Raw genomic sequence first — 21,464 nt, 5'->3', positions numbered from 1 at the left:
CCTGAGCTTGCAGGTGCACTTGGTTGCTTAAGGCTGTGTTCCACAGAGTCATGGCTAACCTGCAGAGTGGGTAGGCGTGAGTTTCCCCCTGCTTGTTTATGTACCACATAACTGTGGTGTTGTCTTGTCTTTATCAGTTGTCGTCCTAGCAGGATAAGGTATTTGAAGGCTGTCAGTGCATTCTGTACAGCTAACATTTCTTTTTGATTGACATGCAGGTGAATTTGCCCTGGGCTCCATTTGCCTTGAATGCATTTGCCTGCCATGTGAGCCCCCCATGCAAAGTCTGATGCATCTGTTGTCAGAGTTTGGACAGCGGGGGTATTGTGAGAAAGGGAGTCCCTTGTTGTGGTTGCAAGCCTCTGCCCACCAAAGGAACTCTTTCCTTAGGCAAGGAATGATAGGAATCACTGATTCCAGGTCCTAGGAATGTTGACACCAGAGACTTTTTAAGTACCACTGGAGTTTCTCTCACATGCAGTCTTGCATATGGAATCAGTAGAATGCATGAGGCCATGAACCCTAGGGCTTGCAGTATTTTTCTTGCGGATAGCTGGGTTTGGGTGGCCAGTAGTTTGAAATAAGTTGTCAAATAAACCTGCTTTTCTGGAGTGAGGAATGCCATCTGGGAAGTTGTGTTCAAGCTTGCTCCCAGGAGTACAATCTTTTTGGCTGGGTACTAGATGTGATTTATTTTCATTGATGTATACCCCAGAGAAGTTAGGAGTCTCTTTACAAACGTCAGGTGCTGAAGTAGCAATTCCTCACTATCCGCCTGAATCAGGCAATCGTCCAAGTATGGGTAAATTTGAATATTTCTCTGCCTGCAGTAAGCAATGGCTGGAGACGGGCACTTTGTCTTATCTACTGCACCCAGGGTATTTACAAAGGGAAGTGCAGAGAACTGATAGTGCATAGAGCCTGCCCCGAAACGTAGATACTTCCTGCAAGATTCCCTTATGGGGCTGTGCAGATAAGCTTCTTTTAAAGTCTAGGGTAACTAGCCAAGAGTCCTAGGCTAGCACAGGAAGGAACTGCTGAAGTGTAAGCATTTTGAATTTTGGTACCACCAGGAAGGTATTTAGGGTTGACAGATCCAGAATAGGGCTCCAAGAGTTCTCTTTCCTGGGCACCAGCAACAGCCTGGAGTAGAAATCCTATCCCCTTTGCTCTGTTTGCACAGGTTGAATAGCCCTGATACTGAGAAGAGAAAGTACTTGCTTTGGGGCCTCTGTCCACTGGTTTGGAGGAAGGTCTGGCAATCCGCTTGGGGTTGGCAGAGAGTGGAAACAGAATCTGTATCCCTGGGATACAATGTTTAAGACCCATTGGTCCTGGGTAATATACTCCCAGTTTTTTGCATGAAGGGTGAGCTTTCCTCCTAGGGGTGCAAGTACTTGGGCATGGCTGGGAAGGGTTAAGGACAAGTCATTGTGAACTTTTTCCATAGGGAGGTGGCTTACCACTCCCAGTTTTTGAGGAGGGAGCACTCCATTGTTTAGATCTGTGCATACCCTGAAACTGTAGGGTTTGTGGTCTGCTGCCCCTAGGATTGGGCTGAGAAGGTCTGGAAGGGACTGGAAAGGACCAATTTTTTGAAGGTCAATGCCTACTGAATCTAGGTGGCTGTACCTGTAAGAAATCTTTAACAGTTTGCATGGATTTAGCTTTTTCTTCCATCTTTTTTTTTAAGAACTTCTGCTTTAGAGCCAAACAAACATTCTTGGTTTAATGGAGCATCAAGTAATTTTGCCTTGACATGGTCTGGCAATATTTGTTCCTTCAGCCAAGCATGCCTTCTCAGAAAAGACCCAGTAACAGCAGCCCTGCAAGATGGCATCAAAACCACACTGCAAAGTATGTTTACCAACTTGGTTTGCAGAATGCATTAAGTCTTGTAAGTCCTTATTTTCTGCACAATCAGGAATCAACAACATTTTTTGTTTAATTAAATCAATAACATGCTGCTATTACTTCAACATGTGAAACTGGCAATTTAAAGCCCTGATGGCAAGAGTTGCAAAGGTATATACCTTCTTACCCCATCTGTCTAGCGCACTAGAATCCCTGTCCAAAGGGGTAGGGTTTTTGGCTGTAGAAGCCTTAATACCTTTAGGTCCCTGGGAAATGGTCTCTGGATCTGCAGTGGGATTTTTAAAGAGAAATTTGTGAGAGTCAGGTACTCTGTAGTATCTGTCAGGCTTTCTAGGAGCAGGTAAGTATCAGGGGTAAAGCTGGATTCCATGAAGACATCATCTACAATATCCAGGACAGGAGGGATAGCCCATGGCCTATGCTGAGGCAAGTCTAAAAATTCCGACAAGACTCTTTTTTTTTTTTTTTTTTTTTGTACTGTGTGTGCAAGGTTTCACTGAAAGAAAGGCACTCTGGGGGGGAGGCTGAGGGAATTGACTCCTCTGCATCGGAGTCCTCATAGGTAGGTAAGGGTACGTTCTGGTAATCACAGGGGTCAGAGTCATCAGACGCACGGTTTGAAGAATCAGAAGAAAAGTAAATTCTTTGCCTTTTAGAGGGGGAAGGTTGGCTTCCCCAAAGTAATAAGGTCTTCAGCCACTCTAAGCATTTGTTTCTGAGGCATAGGAGCATGAGAATGTGCTTTGGTCATCGGTTTCCTAGGCGTAGTGCGAACTCTGGGCCTGAGAAATTCGGTAGATTTAGTCATTAACGCAGTAGTCGGTTTAATACGAACATCGGAAGGTCTGAATACACCCTCAGAAGTTGGTGCCTGCACAGCGGCTCTGGACCCATCCAAGGTAGAGACATCCGCAGGTTCCACAGTCGAAGAAGCATCTCATGGCATACTGGACTCCAAATGGGTTTCAGTAGAGGTCTGCAAATCTGTAGAAGTGGGTAACAGGGGCTGCAAAAGCGCCTCAGAGAACCGGCAGACTGGCAACTAGCTTAACGGAAGCGTCGTCTGCAGTTTTGGACCTATGCGGTCTGTCTCTGTCTTTATCCTTGCATTTTTTTCGGAAGGTCGGTAGTCGGATGGCTTACCGACTCCATTCCGGAATACGGAGAATGAGAGCGAAAGAATTGAGAGACAAAAATAGCCCGACGACGACTAGGTCGGGCGTTGAACAAGGCACAAAACAGACAGTGAGTGACGTCGTGGTCTGGGCCTAAACAGGTGACGCAGTAAGAATGAAAATCTCTATGAGGTATTTGCTTTCCACAGGCAAGACAACAACTTTTTCTGACATTGGTTAGAGCAAGAAAAAAAGGATCCCCAATGGGGTACTTGGCTTTAGAACAGGGGTGTCCAACCTTTTGGCTTGCTGGGGCCGCACTGAGTGAACAGAAATTGTCTTGGGACCGCATATAAAATATATCATATGGTTAACTCTTTCACTGCAGCAGGAGACCAAAGTTGATCTCCTGGCTGTACTGTAGGTGCATTCGAACAATGAATAAATGCCTAATATTTGCCTTAAAATGCTAATTCTCATTCTAATTCTAAAATCTAACAGTTAACTCTAATATCTTAGTTTACATATATATATATATATATATATATATATATATATATATTTTTTTTTTTTTTACAAATAAAACAGATATTCACTACAGCACTAGCATTTCTCACTGGGAAAACCACTCCAGCAGTCCAACTACATAAAATGTCAACATTAGCAGTTCTACAGTACTATAATCCACAAAAATAAGCCAACAAATTTGAAATAAAGTAAAGAATTCACATTACTGACTTAATAAAACAATTCTGAATAAGCTACAAGAGGGTCTCACCCAAACAAATAACTGGTGCCAGAAACATGGCCTCAAGCTATATGCCAAAAAATGCATCATACCCTTTGAGGAGAGTGATGTCCCCACAAATTATCACATTAATAACAATGCTGTAAGCACGCAATCAATCGTGAGGTGCTTGGGCACCCAGGTTGATAGAAACCTGACTTTTGACCACCATGTTGTCTCCGTTGTACGGAAAGCTTTTTACATGGTCCATCTCATTAGTAAGGGTATCATCCAGGGACAAGGAGGTCATAACATCCCTGTATTCTTCCTTTACAAGAGCCATTACTGAGTGCAATGCCCCTTTTGGCATGTGCCTCAGCAAAATACCATGCCAAAAGAAAGACTACAACCATTTCTGACAAAAAAGGTCAAAGGACTGCGTTCACTTAGTTATCCAAACAAACTAAAAAGCTTCTTGCTTTCCTCTGTCTCTCACTGGCCCCTATAAATTTCATCACTGGCTTGCTTTCCAGGCTAAGAAAGATCCTGCCTTAATGGACTTTCTCCACCTCAGAAATACTGGTTATAATTAAAACTCTCACTACAAAGATCACAGTTTTCACTGCAACATAAACAAGCCACTTTGTATGGGCAGGTTCTTGACACAAAATCCTTCAACTTCTATAAAAAGCTCCTCTCATTATCAAACAAAGTAGTTCAGCAACACAACAACTGGATGGATAGCCATAAATGTACTCCCTGAGTAAGTAGCATAGCCTTCATCAAACCAGATGGAAAATCCACATACTAACCTTTCCTAGCTGGATGGCTAAGATGTAATATTGGTTACTCAAGTCTATTTGCCCAAGAAGAGGTGCCTATTTAACTAAGAATTCCATTTGCAAAAATATATTCAGTATACATATTAAATCTCTCTCTCTTACACACACAGAAGGAGCCCCTACTTGTAAAATAGGCAACCTCAGTAATCACATGGCACAGACTCACTGAATGAAATTGTCTGGAAGTTAAAATATCTGAAAAAAAGATGGATTCATCCATGCAATTTCCCTCCACCAAAAGGACCATCAATAAATCAACAAACAACTGCTCACCAAAAAGTAAATCAATAAGAAAATTCATAAACTCTCTAAGATCATACTACATAATGGAGTAAACGTATAACTTCCGTCCAATCTAAAGCCATTTGACATTCAGACATTTTAATTTGTGCAGACCTTATTCATAGACTGACAGTTTACTGAGCTATAATGCTGACCTTTGCTTTTGAAAAAAACAAATTCCCAGACTTTGTCAATAGCTCAAAATGCAGAGGATTGTTCTTTATGTATTTATTTATTTTTGGAAAACATCTTTAAAACTGTTAAATTGATCACACACCCAGAAACACAGAAAGGTTATTGTGATAAGTAAACCACAGACTGCTGCAAGAAATCAAAGTCACATTAGCACTCTATGCTTATGTCCGAACCAATGAAGCATACCTGTCAATTCCAAAAGAATTAAAGTAGCTTAATAAGAAAGTTATTTGCAAGGTTACATGGCAGTTTATATTGGAAATAAGCAGAGATATTTAAAAAGCTCTGCTTCTCATAATTATGCTAAAAAAAGTCTTCCAAGGTAAACACAACCTTCTAATTTATAATGGAACCATACCTCTCAACCTTACAGCAAGAAATCTGGACACAGTGAAAAGTAAAAGCGTGACACAGGCCCAAAAAGAGTTATGCATCACAGACACCATTGAAACAGCTGTAGCTACAAACATTTTACATCACAGATAATGTTTTTATCCTATCATTGTCAGTTAAGCATTATATGTCTCATTCAATCCTGTCTTTTTTTTTGCAACAAAGAAAACCATGCTTTGAAATGACAAATGCATTAAAAATAATAAAAAACACATTGCATCCACATCCTGCAACTTCCTACCTGCAAACAACCACAGAGCTTTCACTGAAACTAGGGTTGCTTATTTCCCCAGAATGACAGCTCTCCCGAATTAAGTCTAATGGTATACAATCTACCAGAATCTGGACTACCTGAAATAAATTAAATTATGGCCTGTAAATTGCAAGTGTACTTTGTTTAATTAAACTATATTTCAAAGCCAACTTGCTGTATTTTTCCAGTAACATCCCAATATCCACTTCCAGGTCACTTTACAAGACATTGGCAGTGGTAGACTTGGCAACCTCCAGATCCCTACAGGACCACACATACTGCTAACATTGGCCATTAAATGTAAATATCCCTCCACTGTAAGTGGCAAGAAGCTAGGTCTTAAAAAAAATCTACTTTTGGCATGCCTAGTACCCAAGTATCAGGTTTTGAAACAAATAAACATATTCTCCACAGTCTGCAAGTCTCTTTCTTTAATAATCATCTACTGTTGCAGCACTCCCAGCACAAACACGCACATACACACCAAAACCTCCAACATTTAAAAAAATGACATTGTGCCCACATGATTTGCCAGTATTGATGATCCACCAAAGATATACTTACTATTGTCTTATCTACCACTGGTTAGAACCCCCCCCCCTAAAACAGTACTGGGTGCTTTTTTGTTTGTCAAAAAAAAAACTCCATATGCTACAGTTCCACAAAGTCAATCCACTACTGACCCATTAACCCTAGGCTGCTGTCTCATTCTTACTCCCTGGAACTGCATTACCTTGGATGACTACTTTTATTTCTTAAGCAAAAGACACAAATTGGAAGATGAGGCAAAAGTCCAGACATTCTTCGAAAATCCATACAGTTGAGAGGTATGATTTCATATTCAATACAACACTCTCCCTGTCAGAAAAGCTGCAATTTAATGAAGTGCACTTTTAATGTAGGATATATTTGGGAGCTAACTTGTTTGTGTACACTAGGTAGACTGATCACCGTAAGCCTCTTTTTGCATGCATCTCTCTCTCTCATGCACACATCACACACCACATCACACACACACCACATCACACACACACCACACCACACACACACACCACACCACACACACACACCACATCACACACACACACCACATCACACACACACACCACATCACACACACACATCACACACACACATCACACACACACATCACACACACACATCACACACACACATCACACACACACATCACACACACACATCACACACACATCACACACACATCACACACACACAAACATTCTGCTTTCATGCATGCACTCACTCACTCACTCCATACTTACCTATTAACACAGATTAAGTGCTGTCCCTTTCAAAGGCAATGACAGCAAATCCATACACGAGTCTCTCTTCAGCGAGAACACACACACCGATTCTTTGGCACAAAACAATGGTGCGAACACATAGACCCTTCTTTGGCACAAAAAAAAAATAAAAACTAGAAGGATGCTTTGGCGCATATGCACACTGATGTTAGAGTTACAGGTCATGGGCGCAAAAAACACAACAAAAAAGTGTTTTGGGGCATGCATACGTCGATGTTGGAGTTAAGAGGTAGAGGGCCGCATGGAAGAGCTCTGAGGGCCGCAGGTTGGACATGTCTACTTTAGAAGACTTCAGGTTTGAAACTTGAAAAACGAAAATTTCAGGTAGCTGCCGACAGACACTTGAGAACTGCTTCTGCTTAGGGCTCCCGTGTGGCAAGAAAAGCTGATATAATGGCGTCGGCTGCATGTTTTATACCCCTGACAACCTAATGTCATGGATGAGGCAACAGCATCCGACGCAGAAATCCCAAGACACTGGTATTCGGGCTGACTGAGGGCTACCTGCAGGCAGATAACCCAAGTGTGATGACTGCAACAGTGAAACACGAAGAACATCAATGGACTTTAACTGAGAAGTAAGCAATGGCCACTGTTATGTCCGCACCAAAGGGATCCACTTTCCTTTTTTGGCACCAAATGGAAAATCTTCTCCACTTGGAAATGTAAGATTTTCTAGTAGTGGGTTTCCTGGCCTCCTGCAAAACCCTTAGTATGGTCCTTAGAGAATAGGTGCTTGAAAGGGATCAAAAGTCGATCACTCACAGGGTCAGCTGTAGACTCATCAAATGTGGGTATATCAATGATACCTTCTCCTGGGTGAGCAGGTCCAGCTGGTGAGGTAACTTGCAGTCCAGTGCGGTCTTGACCAAGAAGGAGTCACTAAATAGAAGTTATGTCCTTACCATAACGTTCCATGTGGAGTGTTCATCTCGCCTTTGTTCTTACACATGGGTTCGGAGCCGATCCTCGGCTCCGTGCCGGCCGCTTGCAAGCTCTGCATCGAGAAGAAGCTTGAGACAACCTAATACCCACAATCCCCCTCTGCCTTTACCTCAGATCTAGTTTGCAAGCAAACCAGCAGTCAGAGAGAGAACACTCATACCAATACCACATATGTACAGAACTAAGAGTCTATATATATAACTATATATCTATATATACATGTTAACTATATATACAACAACTGCAATGCAGAAACAGAATGCCCCAGACCAGGCACCAAACTGAACGTTCTTCCTAAGGGTGGGAGGGTGGGAATGTAAGAACAAAGGCGAGATGAACACTCCACATGGAACGTTATGGTAAGGACATAACTTCTATATGTGATAGTGTTCAATCTCGCCGTTTGTTCTTACACATGGGTAGCGTCCCTAGCTCCTTGTTCCTGAGGAACTCACGGAAGGACGTTCTTGAGCACAGTGGAACCAAAGGTTGCCCTGTCCCTAGAAACCTTGTCTACCTTATAATGAGAAATAAATGTATGTGGCTTAGACCAAGTAGCAGCCGCTGAAATAGCGTCTAGTGGTAGGCGAGCTGCATGAGCCAGGGATGTAGACACTGACCTTGTGGAATGTCCTTTGGGTTTGTGCAAAAGAGTTTGATTTGAAGAATCATAGACATAGATGATACAATCAGTTAACCACTTAGAAAGAGTTCTCTTAGTAACCGCTACTCCTTTTCTGTTATCAGCAAAGGCTACAAAAAGTTGATCAGATTTCCTGTGATCTTTTGTTCTATCCAAGTAAAACCTTAGTTGTCTGTGGACATCTAATTTGTGCAACATATACTCCATTTTATTGGAGTGATTTTTGAAGAAAGTGGGTAATTCGATGGACTGATTAATATTGTTAATAGAACAAACTTTAGAAAGGAAGGATGAATTAGTGCGAAGAGAAACTCTGTCAGAGTGAAAGATCAAATAAGGGTGTTTAATGGAGAGAGCTTGAAGTTCAGATACTCGCCTAGCGGATGTAATGGCTACCAAAAAGAGAGTCTTCCACGACAAAAATTTCAATGGGCAAGAGGAGGCTGGTTCAAAGGGGGGCAGCATCAACTTAGATAATAATAAGTTTAGACTCCAAGGAGACACAGAAGATCTAATTGGTGGTGTAATATGAAAAACCCCTTTTAAAAAGGCTTTACAAAGTCTGTGGGCCATAACAGGAGCCCCACATTCTTCCACATGGAAATTAGAAATGGCAGCCAATTGAACTCTTAATGTGGCAGGAGAAGCACCCTGATGGAACAAGTCTGTTAAAAACTCTAATATTTTATTCAAAGGAGCTATAACAGGGTCCACTTGCTGTGTATTCGCCCAGAATACAAAGCGCTTCCATTTACTAGTATACGTTTTAGTAGTGGAAGCTTTATGAGAAGCCACTAATATATTCTGAACTGCAGGCGAAAGAAGATCAGACCTGGCTAAGTTGGGAAGTGGAGCAGCCAAGCTGCTAGATGGAGGGACAAGAGCGAGGGGTGGGGAGCCCCTGACGAGTGAGTCAATAGATCTGGCTATGGGTCCAGGATCCAGGGTCCCCGAATGCAATGTGTCATGAGGAAGGGAAACCAAATTTGACGAGACCAGAATGGGGCAATGAGGATTATTGTCCTGTGTAGGCTGTTGGCTTTCTGGAGAAACTTTGAGATCAGGGGGAAGGGAGGAAATGCGTACAGGAGACCCGGGGGCCAATCGTGAATCAGTGCATCCCTGGGGACCTCCCCTGGAGGGGGTAATAGGGCAAAGTAGCTCCTGCATTTGGCGTTCATTGGAGACGCAAACAGATCGCAGGAAGGCTGGCCCCACATGCGAAAAATCTTTTTCGCAACTGACTGTTTTAGGGACCACTCGTGCGGTAACAGTATTGCTCTGCTCAGCCTGTCGGCTATGACGTTGGATGACCCCGGGATGTGCGTTGCTATCAGAAAGCGACCCGTGGACTCCGCCCATTGCCAGATTCTCATGGCCTCTCTGCATAGCTGATAGGACTTGGTTCCCCCTTGTTTGTTTATGTACCAGACTACCGACATGTTGTCCGTCTGAACTGCAATAGTTCTCAGAGGAAGAAGAGGAGCAAAGTGTTGCAACGCTAGGAACACTGCCCTCAACTCTAGAACATTGATGTGCAGATTGTACTCTAAATTGGTCCATTCGCCTTGGACTGTCTGTCCCTGAAAGATGCCCCCCCACCCTATCAGGGAAGCGTCCGTGGTCACCGTAACTGTAGGCGTGGGTAGCACAAATGGTCTCCCCTTGGAAAGGTTGCAAGTCTGAAGCCACCAGTTTAGGTGTGTCTTGCATGTGTTCGTTATAAGAATCTCGTGTGTTAGAGGTAGTTGTTGGAACGACCATTGTGCAAACAGTAGCCATTGTAGGACTCTCATGTGCAGTCTTCCCAAGGGTATTGCAATAAGAGAAGCTGACATGAGTCCCAAAACCTTCAGTACCAGTTTTGCTGGGGATTTCCTGGACAAGAGAAGAAGACGTACGTGAGTCTGAAGTGCAAGTATCCTTTCTGGAGGAAGTCTTAGAATTAACTGATGTGTATCTAATTCCGCTCCTATGAACAAGATACGCTGTGATGGCTGTAGTAAGGATTTTCCGAAGTTTACGGAAATTCCTAGGTGAATACACAGTTGAAGAGTGTAGTCTCTGCCCTGTACTAGTTGACGCTGGGTGGTGGCAGAAAGGAGCCAGTCGTCCAGATACGGAAACACCTGGAATCCTAGGCGTCTCAAGTGAGACGCTACCACTGCCATGCATTTGGTGAAGACCCCGGGGGCTGAGGTCAGACCAAAGGGCAGGGCTCGAAACTGAAAGTGACTGGCACCCAGCCGGAAGCGCAAATGATCTCTGGATGCCCTGGCCATTTTGATGTGGTAGTATGCATCCTTCAGATCTATTGAGCACATCCAGTCGTCCTTCTGTAAGAATGGAAGGATCGATTGAAGCGTGACCATTCGGAACTTTTCTTTCTTGACGAAGGTGTTGAGGTCGCTTAGGTCCAGAATGGGCCTCCAGTCCCCTGTTTTCTTTGGAACTAAAAAGAACCTTGAGTAAGTTCGAATCCTCTTTGGTCCGCTGGGACTGGTTGGATGACTCTTTTTCTAGCAGCTTTGAAATTTCTATAGCTGCTGGCTCTCTCAGATGGGCGGTACATCTGGGAGTCTTTTCTTTGGAATGGGATAGGATAGAAATGGTATATTGTAACCTCTGGTAACCACGCTTTTACCCACTTGTCTGTAGTTATGTTTTGCCAGGCCTGAGGGTATAAAGCTAGCGACCCGACTGCCTACAGAGTCGGACACACGGGCCTCCTCTCGGGAGTGCCGGAAAGTTTAACCAGGCAGAGTATCCCTGTCACATTGATTCTGCTGGCCCCCTCTGCCGTCAGGGCGGCGGCTTCCACCTCTGCCCCCTCCTGTGTCTATAGAAAGGGTATCACCCTGTATGCCTGGCAAAGGTCCTAGGGGTTTTGAAACCACATTTTCCACCACGTTGCCCTTTGGGGTACGGTCTGGTTGGGGTGGAAAAACGGACTCCGACAGCAGACAGAGTCTTTCCCTCCTGCTCACACCGGGTAAGGGTCTCCTTTACTTTGGGGCCAAAAAGAGTGGCACCGACAAATGGGGCGTTAGTAAAGGAAGACTTGAAGGCTTCCGCAAATGAACATAAGCGCATCCAGGATTGTCTGCGAAGAGCAATCGCTGAAGCTGCTGCCCTACTCGAACCTTCGGCTGCGTAAGAGATCAGCCTCATGGATGAGTTCACAATGGATGTAAGGGTATTAAGTTGCGCTGTCACTTTCTCTGAGACAGCAGCATCTGTAGTACCCTGGAGGGTATCTCCCAACTCTTTGACTAGATCCGCTGTAGTCGTGTAAAATGGGTCAAATAGTTCAGGGATCGCATGGAAAAAGCCGCTGAACTAAAAATGCGCTTCCCATATCTGTCCATAGTCCTAGAATCTTTATTAGGGGGATGGACAGATGAGGAAGATTCCGACATCTCCTTTTTCGTGGCCGCTGCCACCACCATAGCGTCCACTGGAACTCCTTTTGTCAAGTACATCTTGTCCTGGGGTGCAGTGATATACTTATTAGGCTTCCTAGGGACTGGTTCCACTGTGTCAGGAGCCTCCCACGCCCTTCGAGCAATAAGTTCCATTAATTCATCGAAGGGCGGAGTGACCCAGGAGGAGGAAGGGCGAGCACCGAATGCCTTCAGCAAAACTGACTCATCCTCAGAAGGGGGGAGGGCCTGCCAATCACCTCTCTGCTTTAGGATCTCCAGGATGTCTGAAAAAGAGACATCCTCTGAGGGTGACTTTGGGGACCCTTCTGACTCATCTAAGTCAGTGTCCGATGTCAAAGATTCTTGTGGAGAATCTAAGTGTCTCCTCTTACACAATCTTTTCCTCGGAACTTCTTCGGGGGGAGCATCCGAAGAAGCCTCCGAGGAAGAGGGGGCACCCTCCAGGGGTGGCTGAGACACCGGTGCTCGACGTTTGGATGTAGCCGTGGGTGCAGAGGAGGATAACGTGTCTTGATGGGGAGGAGAGGTTACTTCTACTGATGTGGTTGTCTGGGTAGACAACACCTTCCTCATGAGATCGAAGGCCCCCGGGTCCCGAGTCGAAGAATCTCCCAGTTCCGAAGAAATGGGAAGAATCCCCGAGACAGGCACCGAAGGCATCGACCCGAGGGTGGAGCCGAATCGATCCGTGCGAGGCCCGAGGGAAGAGTCGGAACCGAACGTCGGTGCGACTCTCGGCCCCGGAACCAAGGACAGATCGTCGGCTCCGAGACTCCGGTACCGGATCTGACGGAGTCGAGGTGAGAGGAACAGACCGAGAAAGGGACGGTTCTGGACCCGAGGGCTCCACAATCAGAAGATCAACCTCTTCCGGCTCCAAAGACTGGACAGGTCTCGGAGGAGGAATGGATGGAGACAATGGGAGGCCTTCAAGTTTCGACACCAACTGGGTGGAAACCGAAATAAGTTTGGATAGGGCCGAATGCTCCAATAACTTCTGCACCACACGATCCACATCGATATCGGAGAGTTTAGAAGAAGAACGGGTCGAAGGAACCGAAGACGGAGCCGACCTCAATAGAGTCGAGGGAGGGAGCTCCATCACCGGTTCCAAGACTCGAGGCTCGGGAACTGACAACAGTTGAACACTCGGCCCCGAAGTCTGTGGAACCGGTGATCTAACTTTACTCGAAGAGCTCGGAGCCGATGACTTGGGCTCCGACGTCTTCGATTCCTTCGAGGATTTGGATGCCTGGTCTGAAGCATCCAGAGCCTCCTGAAAGGAAGGTTTTAATAACCCCCTGTCCATGAGTTTCCTGCGCCTATCTGTCATGACCCTCCCACTAAAAGAGTGACAAATTGAACAGTCCTCTTGTAAGTGGAGAGGGCCAAGGCAGTCGACACAGGAACTATGGTTGTCAGTAACTGACATTTTTTGGCCACACTGGCAACGTTTAAACCCGGATTTAATTTTCTCAGACATCTTAAAGAAGAAGAGAAAAAGTCAAGTCCAGTAGAGTAGACAAATCCAGTAAAAAAAGGTCAAATCCGATATACAAGTCAGTCCGGTTGTCAAATCAAGTAAGGGGTGGAAGGCCCCGAAAAACTCTGACAAGTTTAATTAAACTTAACGGTACCGAGTATTTCTACCTTACCACACACACATACACTATGTCACCAAAAAGTACTTTTAGAATAGTTTTTTGTCAAAAATAACAATAATAAAGTTATTTCTTATCTGAAGTTGCTCGAGCTAGATCCCAGTGATGCGAACGCAGCAGCGGCAAACTAGATCTGAGGTAAAGGCAGAGGGGGATTGTGGGTATTAGGTTGTCTCGAGCTTCTTCTCGATGCAGAGCTTGCAAGAGGCCGGCACGGAGCCGAGGATCGGCTCCGAACCCATGTGTAAGAACAAACGGCGAGATTGAACACTATCACATCAAGATTTTTGTTTTGTCCTGTAGAATTTTGAACAGGACTTTCTGAATTAAGGGGAAGGGGGAATGCAAAGAGAAACCTCCCCTTCCATGAGAATTAGAGGGCATCCACCTTCCACACTTGAGGATGAGGGACCCTGGCACAAAAGCGAAGAAGTTGTTCATAGGGGAGGAAAACAGGTCCAGTTCTGGTGTACCCCACCAGCGACTAGGTCCAGGAACACATCCCTGTGGGGCATCCACTCGTGCGTTTGTGTCATGGACCTGCTTAATGCGTCTGCCACCCAGTTCAGAGCTGAAGGAAGGTACACAGCATGCAGAGTTACCTTATTTAAGGCAGTCAATTCCCAAGCTTTGATGGCCAAATGACAGAGGAGATAAGATTCTGTGCCTCTTGTTTATGTACTAAAGGACTGTACCACTGTCTGTGAGGATCTTTAGGAGTCCTGGCAAGAACAGTGTGTGAAAGGTCTATAAGGTTAAAAGTAAAGCCCTCATATTTCCCTGATGTTGATATGTTCCTTCCTTTGAGAAGGGGACTAAAGGCCCTGAACATTCTTGGAAGCAAAGTTGCTCCCCACACCAAGTCTGAGGTGTCTGTGAAGTGTTGCTGAACTGGATGAGTAAAGTACAGTTGTGTACACTTACCATAAATGTAGATGTTTGAGTGTATTCACTGTTGCAGTCATTACATTTGGGTTATCTGCTTGCATGTAGCCCTCAGTCAGCCTGATTAACAAAGTCTTGGGTCCTGCATCAGTTGCTGTCCCTTCTTCCAGGACGTCAGGTCGTCAGTGGTATAAAACATGCAGCTGACGCCATTACATCAGTTTTTCTTGCCCCAGATGTCAGGTGCCCCCCTAATGGGAAGCAATTAAATATAAAAGTACAATGATATACCTCCAACAAAAAAGCAAATACACCAAAAGGCTTTTAAGTATAGTAAAGGAAAGTAGAGGTATAGCCAAAAGAAGTTAGGGGGCTGGAGGGAGGGTAATCAGGACTGCAACAGTGAATACACTCTAACATCTACATTTATGGTAAGTGTACACAACTGTATTATGTTCTTCGTGTTTCATTGTTGCAGTCATTACATCTGGGTAGATTCCCAAAAATCTTGGTTGGGAGGAGGAATTTAGATAGCATCAGCACCAGCTATAAGGCCCTGCAAGACTGCAGTGGCAAAGCCAGCTCTGGATTTAGAGAAAATTGGCAAATGATAATGCTTGGCAAAAGTATGTACAGAACTCCAGGTAGCAGCTTCTAGAATGTCCCTGGTAGGGACGTCTCTGAGAAAGGCTGTAGACGCAGATGCAGCCCTGGTGGAGTGAGGTCTGATCCCCTGGGGGATAGGTTTTCCCATGGTGCTATATTATAGCAGAAATTAATGTAATGGCCTATCCAGTTAGAAATGGTTTGCTTCGAAATAGCCTTCCCCTCTGCCCCTGCAGCAAATGTCACCAGCAGTTGTTCAGATTTCCTTTGAGGTTTAGTCCTGTCCAAGTAGAATCCAAGTTGTCTGTGCACATCTAAGGAATGCAGTATCAGTTCCCCTTTGTTCTGTGGATTAGGAAAGAAGGTTGGCAAATGAATGGGCTGATTAAGAACCACACTGGATACTACCTTGGGCATTAAGGATGGATTGGTTCTGAGGGACACCCTGTCTGCATGAAAGATGATGAAAGGCTCCATTACCATAAGGGCCTGTAATTCAGATACCCTTCTAGCTGAAGTGATTGCTAAAAGGAAAGCTGTTTTCCAAGAAAGAAATTTTAAGTCTGCTGTAGCAGCTGGCTCGAAAGGGGTTAGAGTGAGTTTCTCCAAGACAAAATTAAGGTCCCAGGATGGGGTTGGAGTTCTCCTGGGTGGTCTCAAATTTTTGGCCCCTCTGAGGAACTGCTTGAGCAGTGGATGAGAGAAGAGGGGAGGTTCTGTGTTATAATGAGCTGAAATGGCTGAGGCGTGGATTTTAATGGAGGAAAAAGACAGGCCCTTCTGAAGCATCTCCGTTAAGTATTGTAAAATCTGAGGTAAATTGGGCGCTGCTGTGCTCATCCCTTGAGATTGGTTCCAGGCACAGAATCTTTTCCATTTCTCAGCATATGATTTTCTTGTACTAGGCCTCCTCGTCAATAAAATAATATCCATCACAGGTTTACTGAGGGATGGTTAAGGAGAGATTAGGTAATTAGCCAGGCTGCAAAGTTCAGTGTTAGAAGCGGAGGGTGCAGAATCTGGTTCTCCTGCTGAGACAACAGGGCAGGAGTCTGAGGCAGGTGCCATAGGGATAACCGTGACACACTGCACAGGAGGGGGTACCAGTGCTGGCGTGGCCAGTCTGGAGCAATCAATATCATCCTTGGTTTGTCCTGTTTGATTTTTAGTAGTACTTTGGAGAGCAGAAGCAGAGGTGGGGGGGGGGGGGCATAGACTGACAGGTTTTTCCAGTTGAAGGACAGAGCATCCACTTTCCAGGATTGTTTGTGGGGAGTCCTTGTGCAAAATTTGTCCAATTGGTAGTTCTGGGAAGAGGCGAACAGGTCTATATCTAGGCTCCCCCATTTGCTTGTCAATATGTTGAAAATCCTTGGTTCCAGTTTCCACTCGTATGGGTCCATGAGGTTTCTGCTTAGTCCGTCTGCCAGTGTATTTAATTTTCCTGGCAGGAAATGAGCTTGTAGTTGCCCTTGGTAGCTCAAGGCTGTGTTCCACAATACCATGGCTAGTCTGCAGAGGGGGTAAGAATGTGTACCCCACTGTTTATGTACCACATAACAGTGGTGTTTGTCCATCTTTACCATTAGTTGTCCTGGAAGAATGTGGACCTTGAAGGCTGTCAGAGCATTCTGTACAGCTAACATTTCTTTTTGATTGATATGCAGGTGCATTTGACTTGGGTTCCATTTGCCCTGAATGCACTTCCCTACCAGGTGAGCCCCCCCCCCCATGCATAGTCTGATGCGTCTGTTGGTAGGGTTTGGGGGGCAGGGAGTGGTGTGAAAGGTAGTCCCTTGTTTTGGTGGCAGGCCTCTGCCCACCAAAGGAACTCTAGGCGTAGGCAAGGTATGACAGGAATCATTGCTTCTTGATCCTGAGAATGTTGACACCATAGGCTTTTTAGATACCACTGTAGTTTCCTCATATGCAGTCTTGCATATGGAATTAGAAGAATGCAGGAGGCCATGAACCCCAAAGCTTGCAGTATTTGTCTTGCAGATATCAGGGTTTTTGTGGCCACTTGTTTGAAGCAAGTTGTCAAATGAATTTGTTTCTCTGGCGTGAGGTAGGCCATCTGGGAAGTTGTATTCAAGCTTGCTCCAAGGAATATAACTGATAGTGCGTGTAGCCTGCTTTGAAGTGTAGATATCTTCTGCAAGATTCCCTTATTGGGATGTGCAGGTATGCTTCTTTTAAATCTAATGTTGCCAAGCAGGCATCTTTGCCTAGCATAGGAAGTAATAGGTGAAGAGTCAGCATCTTGAATTTTGGAATTTCCAAAAAGGTGCTTAGAGTAGACAGGTCCAGGATAGGACGCCATGAATCGTCTTTTCTGGGTACCAGGAAAAGTCGCTAGTAGAAACCTTGTCCCTTTTCCTCTTCTGGTACCAGATGAATAGCCCCCATGCTTAAGAGAGAAAGTTCAAAGAAAACTGCAGACTTGTTTCACACTTTGTGTAACTTTGGTAAAATAAAAAGAAAAAGAAAACCACAAGTGATGATGGAGCACTATATCACACAAAATTAACTTTAATCCACTGGTTTAGTGTTTTCAGCCCAAGAATTAGGCCTTCATCAGAACCTGGGACTGAAACTTGGGGTTTTTGTTGTGTCTGGGTTTGGCTTGAGAAGACCTGGAAGGGGCTGGAAAGGACCAAGTCTGAGGGGCCAGTGCCTACTAAATCTAGGAGGCTGAACTTGTAAGAAATATTTAACAGTCTGTATAGATTTAGCTTTATCTTCCATCTTTTTAAGAACTTCCTCAGCCTTTTTGCCAAACAGGCGGTCCTGTCTGATGTTGACCACATCGTGCAAGATGTGGTCGACGTCAGGGAAACAGAGGCAGCACCCTGGTTCTCTCATAGGGGGATATGGAATAGGAATGACACTGGATGGATTAGGAAACAGCCAGCTAATAGGAAGAAGAGCAGTGTTCCTTTTCATGTTACATACAGTAGTGATATTCAATGGGTACAGGATGTGATTAGGACAAACTGGAAAATCTTACATACTGCTGACTCCCTGACAGACTTGGTGGGAGAAAATCCAGATTTTGTCTTTAAGAGGAACAAGAATCTAAAGCAGATTCTTTGTGATAGGCAACCAAGGGTGGACGGTGGCTTTACTAAGGTTGGGACCTTCCCTTGTCAACGTTGCAAGGCATGCTTTCACATTAGTAGGAAATCCTATTTTTTACACCCCTTAACAGGGAAGCAACATGGTTTTAGGGCTATGGTCACTTGCTTGTCTAAGAATATTGTCTATTTAGCGACCTGTACTTGCTGCCCCTTATTTTACGTGGGGAAGACAAACTGAAGATTGAAGGACAGGATTTTGAAGCATATGTCAGCTATTAAGACTTAAAGACAAGCGTAATGCACTCTCCCCTACATTTAGAGAAATATCCAGGACATAGCTTTTTATTTCAGGCCCTACAACACATTAAAGTAGACAATAGGAAGAGTGATATTTCCTACTACACAGAATACTGTGAAACAAGGTGGATTATTGAACTGGGGGCTAATAGGACCCAGGACTCAATGGCGTGGTGCTTTTAAGACCAATTCTGAAGAGGCATAGACCTTACATCCAAAAAGACTAATTCTTAATTTTTTTTATTGGTTTTAGAATGTGATTGGTGTGTGTTTATTTAAATATCAAGTGAATTGCTGTGTATTATATGTCTGAAGAAGGGTTTTGTACCCGAAAGCGCTAGCATCTTGGTATATTAAATTATATTTGTTTACAGCCTGTTGGTCTGTGGATCATTTTCTTCTGCTATTTATCTTTGTTGGATTACAGACCTTTACTACCTACCACTTTTTGGGTTTTACTTCTGCTGATTTAAAGGAGCATCCAACAATTTAGCATAAACATGATCAGGCAAAGATTGCTCTTTAAGCCAAGCATGCCTTCTGAGCACGGACCCAGTTACAGCAACCCTGCAAGAGGCCTCTAATGAATCAAAACCACATTGCAAAGAATGTTTTCCAACCTGTTCAGCAGAATGCATTAAATCCTGTAATTCTTTATTTTCCACACAGTCCGGAATCAACATCATTTTCTGTTTAAGCAATCCACTAGCATGTTGCTGATACTTTAACATATGAAACTGGCAATTTAAAGCCCTAATGGCCAAGCCCTAATGGCCAAGGCTGCAGTGTGTAAACATTCTTACCCCATCTATCCAGCGCCCTGGAGTCTCTATCAGAAGGGGGAGGATTTTTAGCAGTAGAAGTCTTAATGCCCTTGGGCCCCTGTGAAATAGTCTCTGGATCCACAATAGGATTTTTAAAAAGGAACTTATGTGACTCAGGGACCCTGTAGTATCTGTCAGGTTTTCTGGGAGCAGGAGGCAAGGAATCAGGGGCCAAACTAGATTCCGAAAAAGCATCAACAATGTCTAGTACAGGAGGAATAGTTAAAGGCCTGTGCTGAAGTAGGAGAAGGAAATCCCTAAGCCTCTTTTTTGAATCAAAAAAATCCTGGCTTTCCCAGTGGAAATGCTTCCTTAGAGTATGTAAGATTTCACCAAAAGAAAAAACCTCTGGAGGGGAAGCAAAGGGTATAGAGTCCTCTGCATCAGAATCCTCATAAGTAGATAAGGGAAAATCCAGACCATCAGAAGAATCAGAAAAAACAGAATCCTGGTCAGAAGATTCATAAACAACTTCAGTCCTAGGCCTCTTAGAAGGGGGGGGGGGGGTTGGCTACCCCTGATTAGAGTTATTAGATCATCAGCCATTCTTATTTGTTTTTTCGGCATAGAGGCCTGAGCATGTGGCCTGGGCATCAGTTTTTTAGGCATGGTTCGAGATTTAGGCCTAAGTGAAGAAGGAGGCGTCGGTTTAATATGCAAGTCCGTAGGCCTGAATACACCCTCAGAAGCCGGTGCCTGCACAGCAGCTCCGGACCCATACAAGGTAGAGACATCCGCGGGTTCCATAGTTGAAGCATCTCGCGCATACCGGACTCCGAATGGGTCTCAGCTGAGGCCTGCGAATGAGATGTAGCTGGTATCAGGGGCTGCGAAAGTACCTAACTAAGTACCGGAGAACTGGCAACTGGCTTAGGAGAAGCATCGTCAGCAGTTTTGGACCTCAGCGGCCTGTCTCTGTCTTTATCTTTGCGTTTTTTTTTGGAATCCCGGTAGTCGGATGGCTAACTAATGACATTTCTGGATAATTAAACAGAGAACTGAAATATTTAGAGGCGAAAATATGCCGACAACATTAAATAAAGCACAAAACCGACAACAAGGTACTTCGTGGTCAGGTCCTAGGCAAGGAATACAGTATGAATGAAAATCTTTATGAGGTATTTGCTTCCCACAAGTAATGCAATTATTAACTTTTACTGACATCGGTAAGGAGCAAGAAAATGTTTCCCCAACGGGGTACTGAGCTTTAGTTGAAGACTTCGGTTCTGAAACTCGAAAACGAAAATTTCACGAGTTGGCCGACCTGCACTTTCTAACTGCTTCTGCTTCGGGCACCACACGGCAAGAAAGGCTGATGTAATGGTGTCGGCTGCATGTTTTATACCACTGAAGACCTGACGTCATGGAAGAAGGGACAGCAACCGAAGCAGGGCCCAAGACTTTGTTAATCAAGCTGACTGAGGGCTACCTGCAAGCAGATAACCCAAATGTAATGACTGCAACAGTGAAACACGGAGAACATCTTGAAGAGGTAGGACAGGGTTCTGACTGAGTTCCTGCATCCACCAACCTAACTCTGCTTTCAGGCAGGGAAGGAGGGGAATCATGACATCTAAGGGATGAGCATGCTGGGACCAAACTGTCTTGAGAAACCACTGTAACTTTTTCATTTGTAGCTTTGCAAGGCAGCATGGGAATAGTTGAACCCATAAATCCCAGCAGTCTCAAACTCCCTGGCTGTAATGGAAGGAAGAGGCAGAAAAGCCTTCATGAATGCCCTGAGAGACTGCTTTCACCACAGGGAAAAAAAAACAATCATCAAATCTGTGTGAAACCTGCACCCCAGGAATACAAGATCCTGACTTGGTGAGAGACATGATTTTTTGAGATTTATTGTGAAACCCAGTGCCTGCAGAAAAGGGATGGCTAAATTCAAATGTTAAGATGTTTGGGCTGCTTTCCAGAAACAGCAGACTGTCTAAATATGGGGTAAACAAAGTCATTTTATGCAATGGCTGGGGTTAGGCACTTTGGGAATACCCATGGAGCAACAGAAAGACCAAAGAGCAAGGCAGTAAATTGAAAGGGCAAAGAACCCACTGAGACGTG

At 44.5% G+C, this 21,464-nt stretch overlaps 1 protein-coding gene across 1 annotated transcript in view; it reads right to left on the bottom strand.

The window, feature by feature from the left end:
• Positions 1–21,464, bottom strand: part of RNF126 (ring finger protein 126) — a 673,386-nt gene that overhangs the window by 60,353 nt on the left and 591,569 nt on the right. Inside the window, exon 8 of the mRNA XM_044053890.1 lies at positions 10,032–10,046. Coding sequence (XP_043909825.1) covers positions 10,032–10,046 — 15 coding nt within the window. The remainder of the gene's footprint in view (positions 1–10,031; positions 10,047–21,464) is intronic.

This window comes from Protopterus annectens, chromosome 13.part0 (assembly GCF_019279795.1).
Source record: "Protopterus annectens isolate FY-2018-M chromosome 13.part0, PAN1.0, whole genome shotgun sequence".
Classification (NCBI taxonomy): Eukaryota; Metazoa; Chordata; order Ceratodontiformes; family Protopteridae; genus Protopterus; species Protopterus annectens.
The sequence above is the reverse complement of the archived record's forward strand: the minus strand, read 5'-3'. Positions and strand labels throughout refer to the sequence as shown.